Raw genomic sequence first — 16448 nt, forward strand, 5'->3', positions numbered from 1 at the left:
TAGAAAGAACATTCTTGCTCCAGGGTGTAATAACTTCAGGTGTTTGATGCACACACTGGGTTTCTGTTTGGGTTGCAGAGGCTGGCCTGCCAAAAGACACCTTGGCCCCAACCCCAAGGCTGGGGTGTGACCCCAAGGGTCAAGAAATACACAAAAAGCTCTATGTAGAGCATAGCTTAAAGAATGACAAATCCCAGGATCGGTGACCCACTTCAAATGCATGACTGACATCTGGGAAGGGCAAGATGGTGGACAAATTTGGATTCACTTCACCTGGAGACCCCAGAATTCCTCCCCCACAAACAGACCCTCACGACTGCAGCCCTTCCTCACCCTGGGGTCAAGCAGGTCTGCAGTGTAGTTGGTTGCACTGTGGCTGTGCTTCTGGCAGGACCACGAGGGCAAAACTTGCAACATTGTCTGGGATCAAGAATCGAAGCCCTGGACAGCATCACCATGAACTTGAATGTGAGGGGTTTGGAGCCATCCTTTTCACGGGAAGCAACATTTATGAGCTATGGATCACCTTAAGAGCGTGTCAACATATGAAGGCTGACCTGCATCCTTCCCCAGGGTGAGACAAGGTTGTTCTCCTGCTTGCAGAGGTGTTTACTCACTTGTGACCAGCCGGGCAGCCACAGGGGTGTCAGGTAGGTGCCACCCTCTGTGGGGTGACCATGTCTCTGTTGGTTTAAAATCACACACTGGAGTGTGTAAGTTTGCACCAAGTTTGAAGGGAGTGAGAATTTTTGCTTTGTTTTTTTTTTTTTAAACCACTTGTAAAAACAAGACGCAGATATTGAACTGGAGCCAACATCTGTATCTTTGTAAGACTCTCAACCACCAGCCTTTTGCTGACTCTAGAACAATAAATATTCAGAGCCTTAAAAGCTTTACTTCAATCTGCTTAGGAGAAAGCAGCCTCAAACAATGGCCAAGAAGGGATCTTGCCCAGCCTCAGCTTCAGCAGATCAGCTCAGAGAGGGAATGGCCCTCACCAGATCCTTGCAGCATCACAGCTCCTCGTTCTTTCACAATGCCAAAAATTGAAGGCCCCTCTGCAAAAGCCAGTTAGTCAGAGCACAACCACCCATGCAGCACATGTGGCCCAGCAGAGGAGACAAAGGCCTCTCCCAAGGTAGGAACAGGAACTACCAGATTGAGAGAGATGAACACATCTAAGATCAGAGCTACCATCACCCCCATGGTGACGGTGAACTTCCGGCCTTACTTCTCTACATGTGGATTCAACTAGTTCAGATGGTATTTTAGGCTGCATATGGGGCTTTTCATCTTCAGAACACTTAACAGGCACGTGTTAATCCCTGCAACGCCCTTCCGTGGCAGATAAGTGTTTATTATCTCTGCTCTACAGCTGGTGGGACTGGCACAGCGGGGAGCTGCTCATTGTTGCAGACCCTGGGCAACTTCAGCTCCTGGGCTCCTTGAAAAGACACTGTGGGAGATCCCCAGGAGCCTGGGCCACATCCTGGGCCAGTGGAGCAGGGCTGGGCTGGGCACTATCCCCCAGATTTTCAGGGGAGGAAGTCAAAAGCATTTTCCAAACACAAAGCCCCAGGACACATCTCCACTGCCTTTGTGCAGTAGGTAGGAACAGTGGTGCTCATTTATTATGGGCAAATTAACGCCCATGGAGATTAAAGCTTTATCTCCCACCAGCTCAGCCACATTTGACTTAGTGCAGGGCTCAGGCTGACACTGTGTCCCCACGTGCTGGAGGTGCCACATCCCCACTGCAGCTCCCTCTCCACAGGGTCCCAGCACCACGTCCTCGGCTTCTCCATTCTACTCTGAGCTGTGCCTTGTGCACCACCAGCCTGTCAGCTCTGCCTCTTCCTGCCTTTTGAAGCTCATGTTTGACAGACAAACACATAAAGAAGAGGAGAGGGCAGGCTGGGGACACCCCAGCCATGTGGTCCCAACACCCATGCATTAACATCAGTGTGACACTGACAGCTCTTTCTGTGCAGCCAAAGACAAATGTAAAATGAAGGACACCACCATGGGCACCAAAACCACCACCCCAGCCCCAAGCACAGAGCCAGGGTCACACAGTGAGGAGGGAGGAATTACCGTGCACTTGGTTGATCTCAGAGTTGGATGACAGGATCTCATCAGCCAACTTTTGGGCGGTGGGCAGCACCTCGGTGTGATGTGCTGTGATCAAATACTGAACAAACTTCTGGAGCTGGTCCCTGTTCATCTGGAAAAGGGTCTCTGAGATGGGAAGACGGAGTTTGACCTGGTCTGGCTTGCGGATCCTGTACAGTGAAAGCGCCACGACGTGAGCGCAGTAAAAAATGTCCTTGTTCCCACAGCCGCACGTCACGGAGGTGATTTTGCAGCGGTCGAAGCTGATGGCCACCTTGTAGGTCATCTCTGGTTCTGTCGCAGTCGCTGGCTCCGTTACTGTTCCACTGAGGTGGAACCCTGGAGAGGGAAAGAAGAAGAGGGAAAGGTCAGGTTAGCTTCTCTCTGACCACAACCACCCATGCCAGCTCTGGCAGGAAGGAAAGCCAAGACTGCCTGTGTATCTCTCTCATATACTGAGGAGTGCAGCACCCAGCACAGCCCATCCCCGTGGCTTACACCCAGCAACACCCAGCCCGTGTATACAAACACACTTCTGCACCAACACACACACACAGCCAGACTCCTCGGCGAGTTTATTTAACAGCCAAACCCTCAGGGGAAGAGCAAAGCTGCTCGGTTCCCATTTGTTTAAGTATCTCAGACTGTTTCTCTCCTGGGAGTCATTTCCATCCACGCCTCCCTCTCGCTGAATTTGCAACTCACATGAGTGAGGGCTGGTAGAAAAAGACCACGTTTGCTTTTCTTTGATGAGGCAGACAAAAAAATCCACAAACTAAATGCAAAGCAATTCCAGCTTTGGTCTCTCAACCAGGTAGAGTGCTCCAGGGCATGGTCACAGCTCTGAGCTCTTCCACACAGTGGAAACAAAGAGCAGGGACAGGAGCTATGCACAGCCCAAACCACAGCTAGGGGAAAACCCGCTCCCTGAGTTCCACAAATCGTTCACACCAATGTTACAGTGCTCCTGACAGTTCCTACCATGCAGAAAGGGGGTGCAGTGCCTTCAGGCATAAAATGTGAAAAAAGCTCCCAGAAGTACCAGACACATGAGGAACATGAAATGGGTTCAGAAAGTCCCATGGGTCCAAAGAATTGTGGATGCACCAAGCAAGTGAGGGACTAAGTCAGTGAGGTAAGACTGACTGATGGGTGCCTATCAACCTCACTTTGGAGGAGCATCAGGGAGTCCTCCTCATGATTCAGCTGCTCAGGGGGTGCAACACCAACACTCTGCACTCGCTCAGCCACCTGGAAAAGGGATATCCTTGTTTCTCACACTCATCTGCCTTGTTCCTCCAAGAGAGTGAGGCTGCACCAGGAGGTTAATTAACACAGCCAGGGCAATCTGGTGTCCCCCTGTCAGAAGAACATGGTGTGGGACCTGGCACCTCACAGTGCCCATCCCAGCCATCCTCCCTGAGGAGGATGCTCACTTTTCTCCGTGCCACTGCAACCTTATTAAGCCTGTGTATGTACAGGTCCCTGCAGAGCCTGCCATCCCCTCGGAGAAGGCAGCAGACAGCTGAGAGCCCTACAATTAGCGACAGAAAAGGAGAAGGGGTGGGGGGGTGAAGATTAAAATACATTAACTGCATCAAACCCTTGTGCATTTGCCAGCTCTTACAAAGGCTTTCGGAGACAAATTCTACCAGAGGTTTTTAATAAATGGCATCAAAACCAGCTATTCACTGCCAGTCTCTTTAAAGCCACGCCAAAAACCACATTCAAATCTGATTAAGCGTCAAGGAGGTCTGCTTTTACTTTAGTGCCGGGGCGGGGGGAAAAGCAGACCTGTTCTGCTGCCATCACCCAAAAGCCACCCCATGTGGCCAGCAGAGCAGGAGGGAGGGATGCAGAGCCCTGCACTCCCCTGCCTGCTCACGGGAGCAGGAGCAGTGTGGCTGCGGAGGTGCTGGGCTCGGCGCCGCGGCAGCAGCACGGGCAGGGGCTGACGAGCCTCCCCCTCCACACAAGCCCGTCCCCTGGCAGCCAAACTATATAAATCCAGAGGATAAACTCCGAAGTGTTTATGTTTTACCACTTCTCTGGTTTGCAATGCTTGGCAGGCGGCTCCGACTCACTGCCAGTTTCTCCCTAGTTTACTTTTTGAACAAGTTAAAGGGACTGGAAACCGCGTTCCTGAGCAAGTATGTACGTATATCCTCATATGTATGCCTGCACACACATATATAAAACACTCTAGGACAAATTACTGGCCATAAACACTGCCTTGAAATGCTTACTTTAACACGACTGTGGGCCAGACCCCACTTGGGGCTATCTGGTGTAAGGTTGGAGGAACTCATTTAACCAAATTATCTGTTTCACACAGGTATGAGTCTGCAAATATATCAACTGTGGTCTGATCCGGCCTCTCACGACAGAATATTTGTCCAGAAATTCCTCATGATATTCTCAGGCATCCCAAAAGCTGTGCTCTCCCATCTGCTCCAAGAGCTGGTCTTCACAATTCAGATCTGGTCTGCACATCCAACAGGACCATCCATTATGTCAACGACTGCCAAGTTCATCTGGCACTCAAGCCCCAAGTCAAGTGTTGGTTTAGATTTTAGCTGTGGTGACAGCAGGTCTGTAGGATAAACTAGGAACTCTACAAAACATTTATCAAAAGTTGAGTCAGAAATTAAACATGGAGGGGTGGAAGAGAGATGAGCTGGCAGGAACAGAGGCATTATTCGTGGATATTTACATTAACATGAGGTCAGACTGCAGCTACTACATTGCAGCCAGGTCTGCACCCCAGCACCATGGCTGATGAGCACATGAGCCCAGCAGTGATGGGCATCACAGTCCCAGAGAAGAGTGGTGGCTAAAAGGCAGGTTTTGGTGTGGTTACTTCATAGTCCATCGAAGCACACATTCCTGCTCCACACAGAACACTGATGCTATCACCAAAAAGCTGTAGGTAGCCCTGGAAAAGTACAGCTGTCACTGTACCCTCCTCTCTGCTCATCTTACATCCTAGAAGAAAGAAGCATCCTAGGAGCTGTGATATCAACACTTCAATAGAGAGAAACACAGCCCTGATCACTGACATAGGGTCTGGATAGCACTGAGAGCAAAGACATACTCTCCTCTGTGTCCTCCCTGTGCATTCAATTTAAGATATTCCTACAGCCCAGTGCTTATCTAGGACTTCATCTTCTGTTCTTAACATAAGCTAACTTGGTGTTTGATTTGCTGCCAGCAAAGTGACAGTGCCAAGGCTTGAAAACCATGGAAAATAAATAATTAAATACCATCTTTGTAACTACAGACTCATTATGCCCCTCCAGAGTCTAGCTTTGTCCCAAGATCTTCACCTTTCCCCTGCCCCAGAACACCCTCTCCTACTTTTACCACAGAAGCTTCCCAGTGGATGGCTCTTTGATCAAGGTTGTGAAAGGAGCTGAGTGTTCATAACTGCCCCAGAAAAAGCACAGAAAGGTGCCATGAATGTTCACAGGCACATAGGGCATGATGAGCTCATCTCTTCCTAATCCCAGCCATCCAACCCATTAAATGGGGACAAAACCTAAATGGGGACAAGAACCTTCCTTGTTTTACCGCCACAGGACATTGCACCTCTGATTTAAATTAAAACAGATCCTAGAATTGTTTTCCAGGAGTTTGTGAGTTCCACATTAGTGGGACTTACAAATTTGTCATCTGGGCAGCACTCTCCTCTTCAGAGCTGACAAACCCTGCAGGCTGGGAGGAGGATGGATCCACAAAAAATAAAATAAAAATTCCTGGGCTCTCAAACAGCTACAAAGGATCAAGCCTTTAGCAGGGATCCCAGTGCAGGAGACTTTGCTATTGGGACAACAGTATTAACACCTCAACAGAAGCATCTTTAACCAAGATGGTGAATTCTTTGATTTCTAAACCTACTTGACCAAAAGAAGCTGTGCAAACTCTTCCAGTACTGCAAGATCAGAAAGCCTTTCAACAGGACATCTTTAACCCGGATATCCTCATGCCAACCATCAGGAGAAACCACTAGCCTGTCCTGCAGCTCCAAACCACCATGAAGCCAGCTGCAAAGACCCCTTGCTTTGTGGCCTTCAGCAAATCACTGAAGATAAAGCAAACATTTAGGCTGGTAATATTGAAATACCTGGAGTCTGGAGACAGGCAGATGCCCAGATGGAAATTTTAACCCCATAAGCAAGCAAAACACAGGCATAGCCCCTTCCCTTCTCATAACTGTGGCACCAACACTTGCAAGAGAGAGGAGGACTCCTCCACACCTACACACTAGCTGGGAACTCGAGTGCTCAGCTCTGCTCCCTCTGGCAGTTGCTGCTCACAGCCATCCCTCGGATTTCACACTGCAGCGCAGGCTGAAGTCACAGTTGTCATTTGCTAAGTTGTGCCATTCGGAAAAAATGAGCTCTTCCTTCCAAGGCGTGGCAGTCGCCCGCCTTCCCCAGAGCGCTGGCACAGTCCTGCAGGGGTGGAAAGCACCACAGAGCTGCAGCCACCTGCAGGACCCAACGCTGAGGATGCTGCACTGGCACTGCTGTGTGAGAGGATGGCGGCCAATAACACACAGGTAACGTGGGGAACATTTCTTCATGGCACTGTGGTTCTTCTGCCTCCTCCACAGGCTCTTCTCTGTCTTTGTGATAATTCTGAAGCAGGGCAAGGAATGGCTCAGTAGAGGGAAATGTGCACCACACCCGTGCCATGAGCATGGACCGCTGGTGGGATGCAGTTGGACCATGTACATAAAGAACTCACAACCACACCTAGCTGTCAAAACCTCAAGCAACCTCCCAGTACCTGAGGCTGATATTTTGGGCAGCCTCTGTTAGGAGCCACGTGATGGAAAGTCCATCCACGCAGCTTCCTGAAGGCACCAGCCACATCCCCTTGCATCACAGCCAGAGAGGGGTGGCTGTGGCTGACGGCAGCTTGGCTGCTCGCTGCTCTTGTACTCTGTGCTCAGCTCCCAGGATTCTCCACCTCTAGCCAGACTAACCCCACTCCAAATTTGTGTTTGGGGAGCTCTGTCTTCAGGCAGGCGGGAGCTCTGTGAAACCAAATGGAAAAGAATAGATGGATATTTATGGGGCTCAGCAGATGTACATGAGGTAAACTGAAATTCTCATAGCAAGTTGTATACACTAGGTTAACGTGACCCAAATATGTTTTTTTAAAATTTCCAAACCACAGCGGAAAGTTATTTTAAACTAAAGTGATTCCAAGCTCTTTAGTGATTAAACGGACTGCAGCTCCAGCTCCTAGTGGAAAAACCATTTGTTTTTCCAGTGTGTGAAAGCCATAACTAGCAATGAATAATAATTGCCGCACCCGAGTGTTATTTATAAGCCATTCTCAGTCGTATTTCCATGCCTCGAAACAGCAGCTTTCTAAACATGAGCTCAAAATCGGTCAATATTTGTAATGTAGACAACACCCACGGGAGGAAGGTGTCGGTGTGCTCAGGCGGTGGGAAGCGGAGGTTAGTAAAATCTCCCGAAGCTTTCCAGCTTCTAGATCAATTCCTCCAGCCGGCTGATGCTGACAATTGCTCAGTCCCTGACCTTGCAGTTGGAAAGGAGATGGGCTCATGAACTCATTTGCACATGACAATGCTCCAGCAAAGTGAATCATCTGCCTCCGATAGTAACGAGAGTACGGCGTGCCCCAGCCCTCCCGGGCTCCATTCAACCAGCACAGGGCTGGCCTTTTGTGCTGCCAGTGCAAGAAAGACTCTGCTGAAGATGTGTGCAATTAAACCCACTTTTCTTGTTGCTCTTTTGATTCAGCGGCTCAATGAGAGGCACCCTAGGCAGGTGTTGTCACACACAGATAAAATGTGCCTTTTCAGAGCACTGGCAGACAGAAAGAAAGAGGGTAAGGCTGAATCAATTGCCATTTCTCCCTTGCAAAATAGGGAATCCAGGCTTCCAGCGAGTCAATGAGCAGAGCTGCTATGAGTTTCCATCCTCCCTCCTCTCCAAAGCTATTCTGTTTTGTGACCGCAGGCAAAGGTGCTGCTGTTGAGACGGACTTTGGCAGGGATGAAGGAGACAGGCGATGGCTGGCCAGGAGGATGCCGCCCCAGCAGCACAGAGCCACAATTCTGCTGCTAAAAGATTCCCCCCTGCAGCCCTCCTCCCTGTCCCTACCATGCTCCTGTCCTTGCCCAGTCATTATTATCCTGGAAAAGCACCTCCACTTTCACAGAGCTAACAAAGACCATTAATATCACCCCAGGAAGGAGCCATGCCCGCAGCTGAGCTGCCGCAGGAGGAGCCGAAACAAAGGGATACGGATGAGTTGGAGAGTATGCACCATGCCTGCAAGGGTCCCCACACACACACCTACGGCCTCAGGCACCCACTATCACAGGTTTGGGAGAAATACTCTTCTACCACCTCTCCAGGTAGGCCAGGGAAGAAGCAAGAGCTGCAGCTGTAAACAGAGGAGATGGAACGGGGCTGTTTGTGCTGGAGGGAGCCGTAAGCTCCTCTGAGCAGCTGAGTAAGCTGGAGGGACGCTCTCTCTGCCATCTGCTCTGATCCCACAACACCTCCTGCAAATGAAGAGTCAATCCGCTGGTTTCTATCCCTGTTAACCTCTAATCAGCCAAGAGGACCGGCCTATGCCTTGCTCTTTATCCGAGCCAGCTAATGCGTGAAGCACACCGCGCTTCCCATCTGCTCCAGCATTACTAGAGTTAAAGGACAAAGCCGTTTCCCTGTCCCGAGCATTCACTTACACAGATGCCCTTGTATTAACTCAATTTCTCAGTGATTTCCATTATTACCCTTACGAGATTTCTGGTGTTTGTTTATCTAGGAGCCTGAAATGGAGGTTTTTCCCCTCCCCCTACCCAGCTCAGGGGCTTGGCTGGCCCAAGGCCATGCTCCAGACAACCAGTCCTAATCTGTGATTTTACCCAAAAGCATTACAAAATGTTCTCCATTTTCTCCCCAGCCTGGAGTGCTCTTTATTGCCCATATAATTCTTAAGAATCAGGTTTTTTGGGTCTTTGTTGCCAGCCCCAAAGCCAAGACCATCCTTTCCAGCATCACCTTCCACAATCTTCCAACACCTGCCCACAAATGGGTTTTTAATCTACACAGATGTACAACCCTTGCACTGAAGACATACGGTTTGGGCAAAAAAGAAAAAAATACAACCAGTTTTAAAGCTTGGACTGATTTCCTCTGCTAAGGTGTAGCCTTGCAAGCTGAATTCCTCTGCTAGCAGGTCAGATCCAATCAATCTAAATGATGGTTCTGAAGCAACAGAAAGGGCTTGAAGAGAGGATGACTTCACTGCATCTTGGTTAACATGTGATGCAATAACTAGTGGCAAAATGCTGTCAAGTCTCTGTTATTTACTGCTACAGTGTAACTAACTTATAGGCATCTTGAATATAAAGACTTTTCTTACAAAAACCAGAAATGTGAGAAAGGTGAAGATGTGCAGTACATTTTTAAGCAGAAGCAGTGAATGCAGCGTCCTTACAGTCAAGGGAGAAAACGCGACGCATTTTTGTGACCATCCCCAAAGCATCCAGCCCTCTCCTCTTCTCCCTGTGCCTACAAGTGGCTATACCTGAACAAGGAGCAACATGGTTCCTTGTTACAGCTCAGGTGTTTGCTCAGCAGATGCAAGGGTGTTTTCACGCATGAAAGAAAATATCCACAGGGAGGAAATTCACTTTTGCCGCCGCTTCCGGGCTCATGCGTGCCATCAGTTGGAGCTGCCACAAAGCAAACCCAGCCCCGCGCTGTCACCACCTCGGCTGCCTCAAGGAAACTGATGGGAGATGCCAAAACTCACACACGAGACTCAGATGGGGTCACCTCCTGACTTCAATGAAGCCACCCAGATTTCCAACAGCTGAGAAGCTGGCTTCTAGCACATAAAAGGGTTCTAATTAGGACCTGCCTCTTATCCCTTCATGCAAGCGTCACCATGATGGGATCACTGAACTTCATCACAGTCAAAAGCAAAGGGAGCAGTGCTCTTCCCTTCATCGCCTTTTTAATGTGGTGATTCACAGAGCTCTCAGCGCCACAAAAACATAATCCCAGCCCTTAAAGCAAAGTGCCTCCTGTGCCAGAGCCCTTAACCCGTTACTCCTGGTTTATGGGCTCCTTCCTCAGGACCCTCTGCTTGTGCAAGAAGTTGATCCAGAGCCATGGACATCCTTTTCTCTCGAGGTATCTGCTCGCCTTGCTGACCTGCTTTTCTGAGACACAACCTCCCTCTGGAATTGGCCGCTTTTCCAGGACTTAGCCTGAGGCTGGGGAGCAGCTTTGGATTTCGTCTCCAAACATGCAAAGATAAATTGCATTCAATGCGTATTTTACCATTTAAAGCTGCCTCGGGAGTGGGCCATCTTCAAATCAAAACACAAATTCAATTTACCAATATTGAAAAACAAAAGCAAAACCAAGCCTGAGAAGCTCCTGACTTGTCTTCTTCCCACATTTTGGTCTTGCGCAGGGCAGGACTATCTTAATCAGAATCAAACCAGGGCACCACACAGTAATGGAGGGAAGCAGGACACCACCCTGCTCCTCCCTGAGACACCAGACCTTAAAATAGCAGCTCTACAATTTATAGGGAAGTTATTAGTTATGATTTTCCTGGCCCTCAGACGCCTTCCGAGGGAATGAGGCAGCCTAGATTCAACACGAAAATCTGCTCCAAATTCTTCCCCAAAAAGACACTTTTCCCACTAAGAATAGCTCTTTCATTTTAAGAGAGCATAAAGTCTGACTTTCTAAGTCACTGGCAGTGTTGCTAAATGAACACTGTATTTACAAAGCATTTCAACAGCATTTCTGGTAATGGTCTCAGTAACACATTTGTTGAAAAGGTCAATTAACTTCCTTCTGAGAACCTCACTTCTAAACACAGAAAATGGCTTTGCATTAAAACTGCCTCCCCAAAGTGGAAAAAGCTCTAAGATGACACCATTTTGCCATTTCCGCCCTCAACTCCCCATTCAGGAGCTGAGAACAGACCCCAGGAGAAGGCAGAATGACTCCCCTCTCCTGCTGACTTTTCTTTAGAATAAACTCACCTTTTTTTTTTTTACATATATATATATATATATATATATATATATAATTTCACTAAGGAGACCACAGACACACACTTTATATTGCAGAAATATTATTATACTTAAACAGCTTAGCTCACTTCAGTAACTTCATGAAAACTTTGCCATTTCCTCCCCTCTCTGGCCCCCAAAGCAATAAAGCTTAAATTCTGGAGCTTATTTGGGCTGCTCCATATAGGGAAATTATCTGCTCATTGCAGAATAAATTATTCAGCAATTGCTATTCCAGATCAGCCTCCTCTGTTGAAATTTTATTCCAGAATAATTTTTGGAAACTCTTTGAGTAGATTTCTGAAGAAAAGGACTTCAACTCCAGGACAGAGAGTTATCCAAATACCTGCTGGCACACAAGTGGCTGGGCTTGTCACCATCCCATGGTGAGTGCCTTGATCAGAGCCATCCCAGAAGAGGAGGTGAGAGGTGGTATCAAGTTTGGGAAGACTGACTGCTGTATTTCTACATCCAGCAAAAAGTGAGGTGAAGGAAAGGCAGAGACCTTGATTTTGTGTGGAAATAAATGGTTTTTCCAGCTTTCTTCCAATCCATAAATTGCAAAGCAAGAGGAACCACCCAGCAAGAGGCTGGAGGACTTTGCATCACAAGGTGTAACATCAGGAGGGTGGCACAGCTTTTATCCATCATGCAAGGAAAGTGTTGAGGGTATTTGAGAAGTGCCAACTCTGACAGTGGAGAGCCCTGGCAAAGCATCTACATGTGCTGTGGCAGTCTGCAAGCCCAACTCAACCTGCTGGTGGATGTTTTGTGCCTCTTCCACATGGCCCAGGGCCTTTTCTGGGTATTCTCCAGTTCCACCAAATTATGCATCACATCCAACACTACTCAGAGTCAGCTCCATGGAGCCCAGAGGCCGTGCCTGAGCAGCCAGACTCATTGCCATTTCCTGGGCACAACCATTTCCACAACTCCCACAAACACTCCCTGGTACAAACACCACCACGCACGAACCTCAACACACTTCAGAGGGCAACAGCAAAGCAATGTGCTCATGCACTGCAAGGAAAATCAAAGAGGGATGAGACCAAGCCAAGCGAGGCAACCACATAAAAGACCTCAGTTGCCAGTATGTCCTTTCTGGTGAGACCCCACAGTGAAGTTCTGGGTCATGGCTGACAAGCAGTCAAATTTCCCGATTCTGCAGGACCAAAACCCTCTGCAGAACAGTCAACACGCTTTAAATAACACTTTAAAAACCCTTTTGATCACATTAGTCTTCACATGACCTTTCTGAGAAGTCAGGAAGGCAGCGGGAGGTCTGCAGAGCAGAGACTTCCCCAGCAGCCCTCCTTGCTTGAAAGGAATGTGGTTGGGAGACAGATGCCTGACAAAGATGCTCTGCTCTCCTGCATCAGCAGTTTTCACCATCTTTAGCATGCAGGCATTTCAGGAAAAGCAGATTCCCGTGCAGAGATTTTAAGCCCCTCAGTACCACCCTTTCTCCTTCTGGAGACACACATTGTGCCCAGCATCTCCCAGCCACACATCACCGAGTTCAGCTTTAGCAAGGAGCATGCAACTGGAAAGCTGTCCCGGAAGATCCACCATGCACAGGAAAACATGAGCTCTCCTGCTTTTCAAGTCCAAGATGACTCCACAGCTTCACAGCCTTCAGAAACACAAAGGGCCACAAAAGCTGATATCCAGGGAAATAGGAGCCATCACTCTTGCTGGGTCGGGAGCAGTGTACAGGCTGCCTCTGCGAAACTCATGTTTCTCATTAAAAACTTCACAGATTTTTTTTTTTCTTCCCCTGGAAAAACATTGTTATTCAACCCACAGCCTAGACTGCAGGCTCCTCCGTTTGCTTTTGATGCAGTGCAAACATCTAAAATGACACCATGTAATGACAAGATCTGTCATCAGGATGGCTGAGGCTACAGTAGAAAGAAAAACAAAGGAACGATCCCTTCCTTCTCCCTAGAATTCAACACAATTAAAACAAAAGGAAACCTATATTGTGAAGTTAATGCTAAATACAAAGGATTGAAGGGAAAAGGGGAAAGCGTGATGTGAAACATTTAGTGGTGGTTTTCTTCCATTATGTGACATGAGGCCCCTTTGGCAGTGGATGGAGGGTCTCCAGCTCCTCTAAACACAGATCTATTTCAGTAATTAAGTTCTCTTACAAAGGGGGAGAAGAAAAGGGCTGCAATATCTCAGATAACTATCTGTGGGTGAAATTCCACCTCTGCAGCCTCCTGAAGCTCCTGGTTAGCCCCCATCCTCTATGGGACAAGCCAGGCACAGCTCCCTGGCAGACACAGTAGGTACCAAAGGGTTATCAGCACATTCATCACCATTTGGAACTGGAAGCAACCAAAAACGCAGTCAGCTCAGCATAATGGGAAAGAAATAAAGTAAAAAGCAAAACCAGATGAGCAACTAGGAACTGACTCCTCTCTCCCCTTTGAAAAGGGAAGCCAGTAATTTGAGAGAAGGTGGTTTTACCCACAATCTCAGCAAAGGGTTTTAGGAGTCACCCTAATAATCACATACCCTAAGTATTACACAGTACTCCCACTTAAGAGATGGGAAAACATGGTGGGGAAATCTTCCTGACCCTTAAAAGCAGGTCCATAGGCACGCCCAGAAAAGGAGGAGCAAGTCCCACACTGTGGGCGACATGTCCTGGCTTGGGGAGGTCTCTCTTCTGGGCAGATGGCAGAGTGCACCTGAGGAGCTGCACCCTGCTCTTTTTCCTGCTCCAGGATGAGCAGGAGCAGAGTCCCCCTTCCCCTGTCTGGGAAACCAAGTCAGGGGTCTGGCAGCAAATTCAAGGCCAGGGAGCAGTGGCTGGGAAGTATGCAAGGAGCCCATGCTCCACTGCTGTGTCTCCAGGAAGGAAACCTCCAGCCCTGCCTTACCCCCAGACATCTTCCTGGGGCTCAACTTGTAATATCTGCAAGGTTTTAAGTAAACTCCCATGTCTGGGCTTTCCAGGAATCACTGCCACTGACTTAATATGGTGCTTCACTGCAAAATTAATCGCCCTAATGAGAGTAGTCAGGGCTGATGATGCCCTCACTACAATGACACCTGCAAATGTATCTGTGCAGGTGGATTCCATACTGCCCTGATGCTGGGTGTTGCTAACCCCACTTCCACAGCTGCTTAGTAACTCCCACAGTTTGCTGCACCGACTGTGTGTACACCATTAAGAACCCTCACACTCAGGTTTTGCAGGTGAGGAACAGACAGGAGATAACACAAAGACCATTTTCTCCTACAGGAGGTGCCACCTCAGCCTCTGCTGGACCTTTGAAAGTTCCTCCAGGATGCCAATGTGCAGCACACACCACTGAACAACCACTATCAAACCATTTGCAGTGGAAATGCCTCAGTCTGTGGAGCCACATCAGAACCCTGGTTATCACAGGCACTTCGAGAAGATGCAAGCATGATCTTGAAACCACCAAGGTACAGAAATAAACTCAGTTTGCTTTCCAAAGCTTGTAACATCTTACGTAGATACAACTGCTTTTGTCATGGCTTATGGCTTCTGAGTAACTTGAGCTGTTCAGCCTGATGCACAGCCAGGCTCCACCATCATACCCACACTCCCACAGAGGGGGTATGCACGACACTTAGGCCAAGGTGACCTCCAAGCCAAACTCAGCATCACCTCAGGTGGGTGTCTGAAGGAAGCAGCTGTGGGTTTCTGGCATTTCCAGGGGGCTGAGACCTGACTGGCACCACACACCGAATGACGACACTCGCCTGGAGGAGCAACACTAGGATTGCCCAGTGATACACAGGGAAGGTGTGTCTGTCCAGTTGTGCTGGGTTTCAAATCTACCCAGAGCTAAAGGAGATGAGAGCCTCAAAGTTCCCAGCAAGACCAATTCAATTCTCCCTGAGCCCTTGCTCAGAGACCTAACTGCAGAACTTCACACCCACCACTTGTGTGCACAGGGAATGGTCAGCCTTTACGGGCTCTGACACTGATGCACTCACCTCAACAGCAAACAGTCCTTCAACAACACATACGCCAAATTAAAATGATTCCAACCCTCAGCAGCATCTCTCTCTGAAGAGAAACTGCCATTACTTATTAACTTGCTTCCTCAAGACAAACATGAAATTTATTAAAGTCTGAAACAGACCAGGAGCACACAAGGCAGCAGAGGGACAGGGGGTTTCCACTTGTCTTTAAAAAAATAAATACTTCCATGCCAGATTACACTTTCCAGTTGCTGTTTCCCCCAGGAACCAGTTTCCACTCTGTGGAGGATGGAAACCCCACAGACTACTATGTTATGTTGAGGGCTCAGTCATGTTTGAGGGGAGGAAGTACCAAATTTTGGACCTAGCAGGTGAAATGGAAATAAAAATAGACATTTTAAAATAAAAGCTAAATGCATCTGAGTGATGAGTGCATCTGTCTACGGGCTGCTCTCACAGATCATGACCTTGACATCTTGCAGAGGAAGTGCAACCTTTGACAATCAATTCAGCTCCTTGTTTAGAGAAACTGCTCCATTAGACCTAGAGATGAACTCAGCATGGATGAAGAGACCAACACTTCCCAGGAGAGCTGAAAAGAGTCTCACTCCATTCAGTCAACAAGCAGGTGATGCTCGTGGGTGGAACTGGAAGAACAAAACTCTTCAGTACAGTTTCCTACGTCATCTACAGTGAGGAGAAATGGTTGGAAGGATGATGAGGAACAGAGTTCCCTTCATGCTCACAATGTACATTTGCAAAGGCAAAACATCATCTGTGGATTTTCCACCCATGCAACAGCCGCTCCAACAGCCTTGCTTTCATACATCCCCCTTGTTTCTCAGTCACAAGGGAGGAATTAAAAATGGCTGTTTCCAGCCCAGTACAGGTTATCAACTGCATCACTACACCAGCACAAAGGAAATTATGTTCACAGTATATCCAGCATTTGTGCAGACAGGAGTACATAGGAGATAAAAGGGAAAGAAAACTCACAGCAGGTAATCAGGACACCTAAAATACAAATGGCAGGTCTGCAGTCATGGCTGCCTTCAGTCCTGGTGGTTTGCTAAAAACCAACTTGATTTTTATGTGATCAGTGCAGAGCAACAGCACCGAGGATGTCCCTGGGGCAGTCACAATCTTGGGACCTCTAGGATGCCATGAAGCCCTTATTCCTCAGCCTCCCCCTCAACGAAGGTCTGAAACCCCACATTAGCTTCCTATCATCTCCAACCACACTACTGTAAGAACCACAGCCTTGAGAGCTCTGTGC

General features: G+C 48.3%; 1 protein-coding gene across 1 annotated transcript in view; it reads right to left on the reverse strand.

The window, feature by feature from the left end:
* The window catches only part of ZSWIM5 (zinc finger SWIM-type containing 5), a 97765-nt gene that overhangs the window by 28683 nt on the left and 52634 nt on the right, over positions 1-16448 (reverse strand). The window contains exon 2 of the mRNA XM_054285607.1: positions 2095-2451. Within this exon, the coding sequence (XP_054141582.1) occupies positions 2095-2451 (357 nt within the window). The remainder of the gene's footprint in view (positions 1-2094; positions 2452-16448) is intronic.

This window comes from Melozone crissalis, unplaced genomic scaffold (assembly GCF_028551555.1).
Source record: "Melozone crissalis strain CALT ecotype California unplaced genomic scaffold, PUWL_Pcris_2 ptg000045l_1, whole genome shotgun sequence".
Lineage (NCBI taxonomy): Eukaryota > Metazoa > Chordata > Aves > Passeriformes > Passerellidae > Melozone > Melozone crissalis.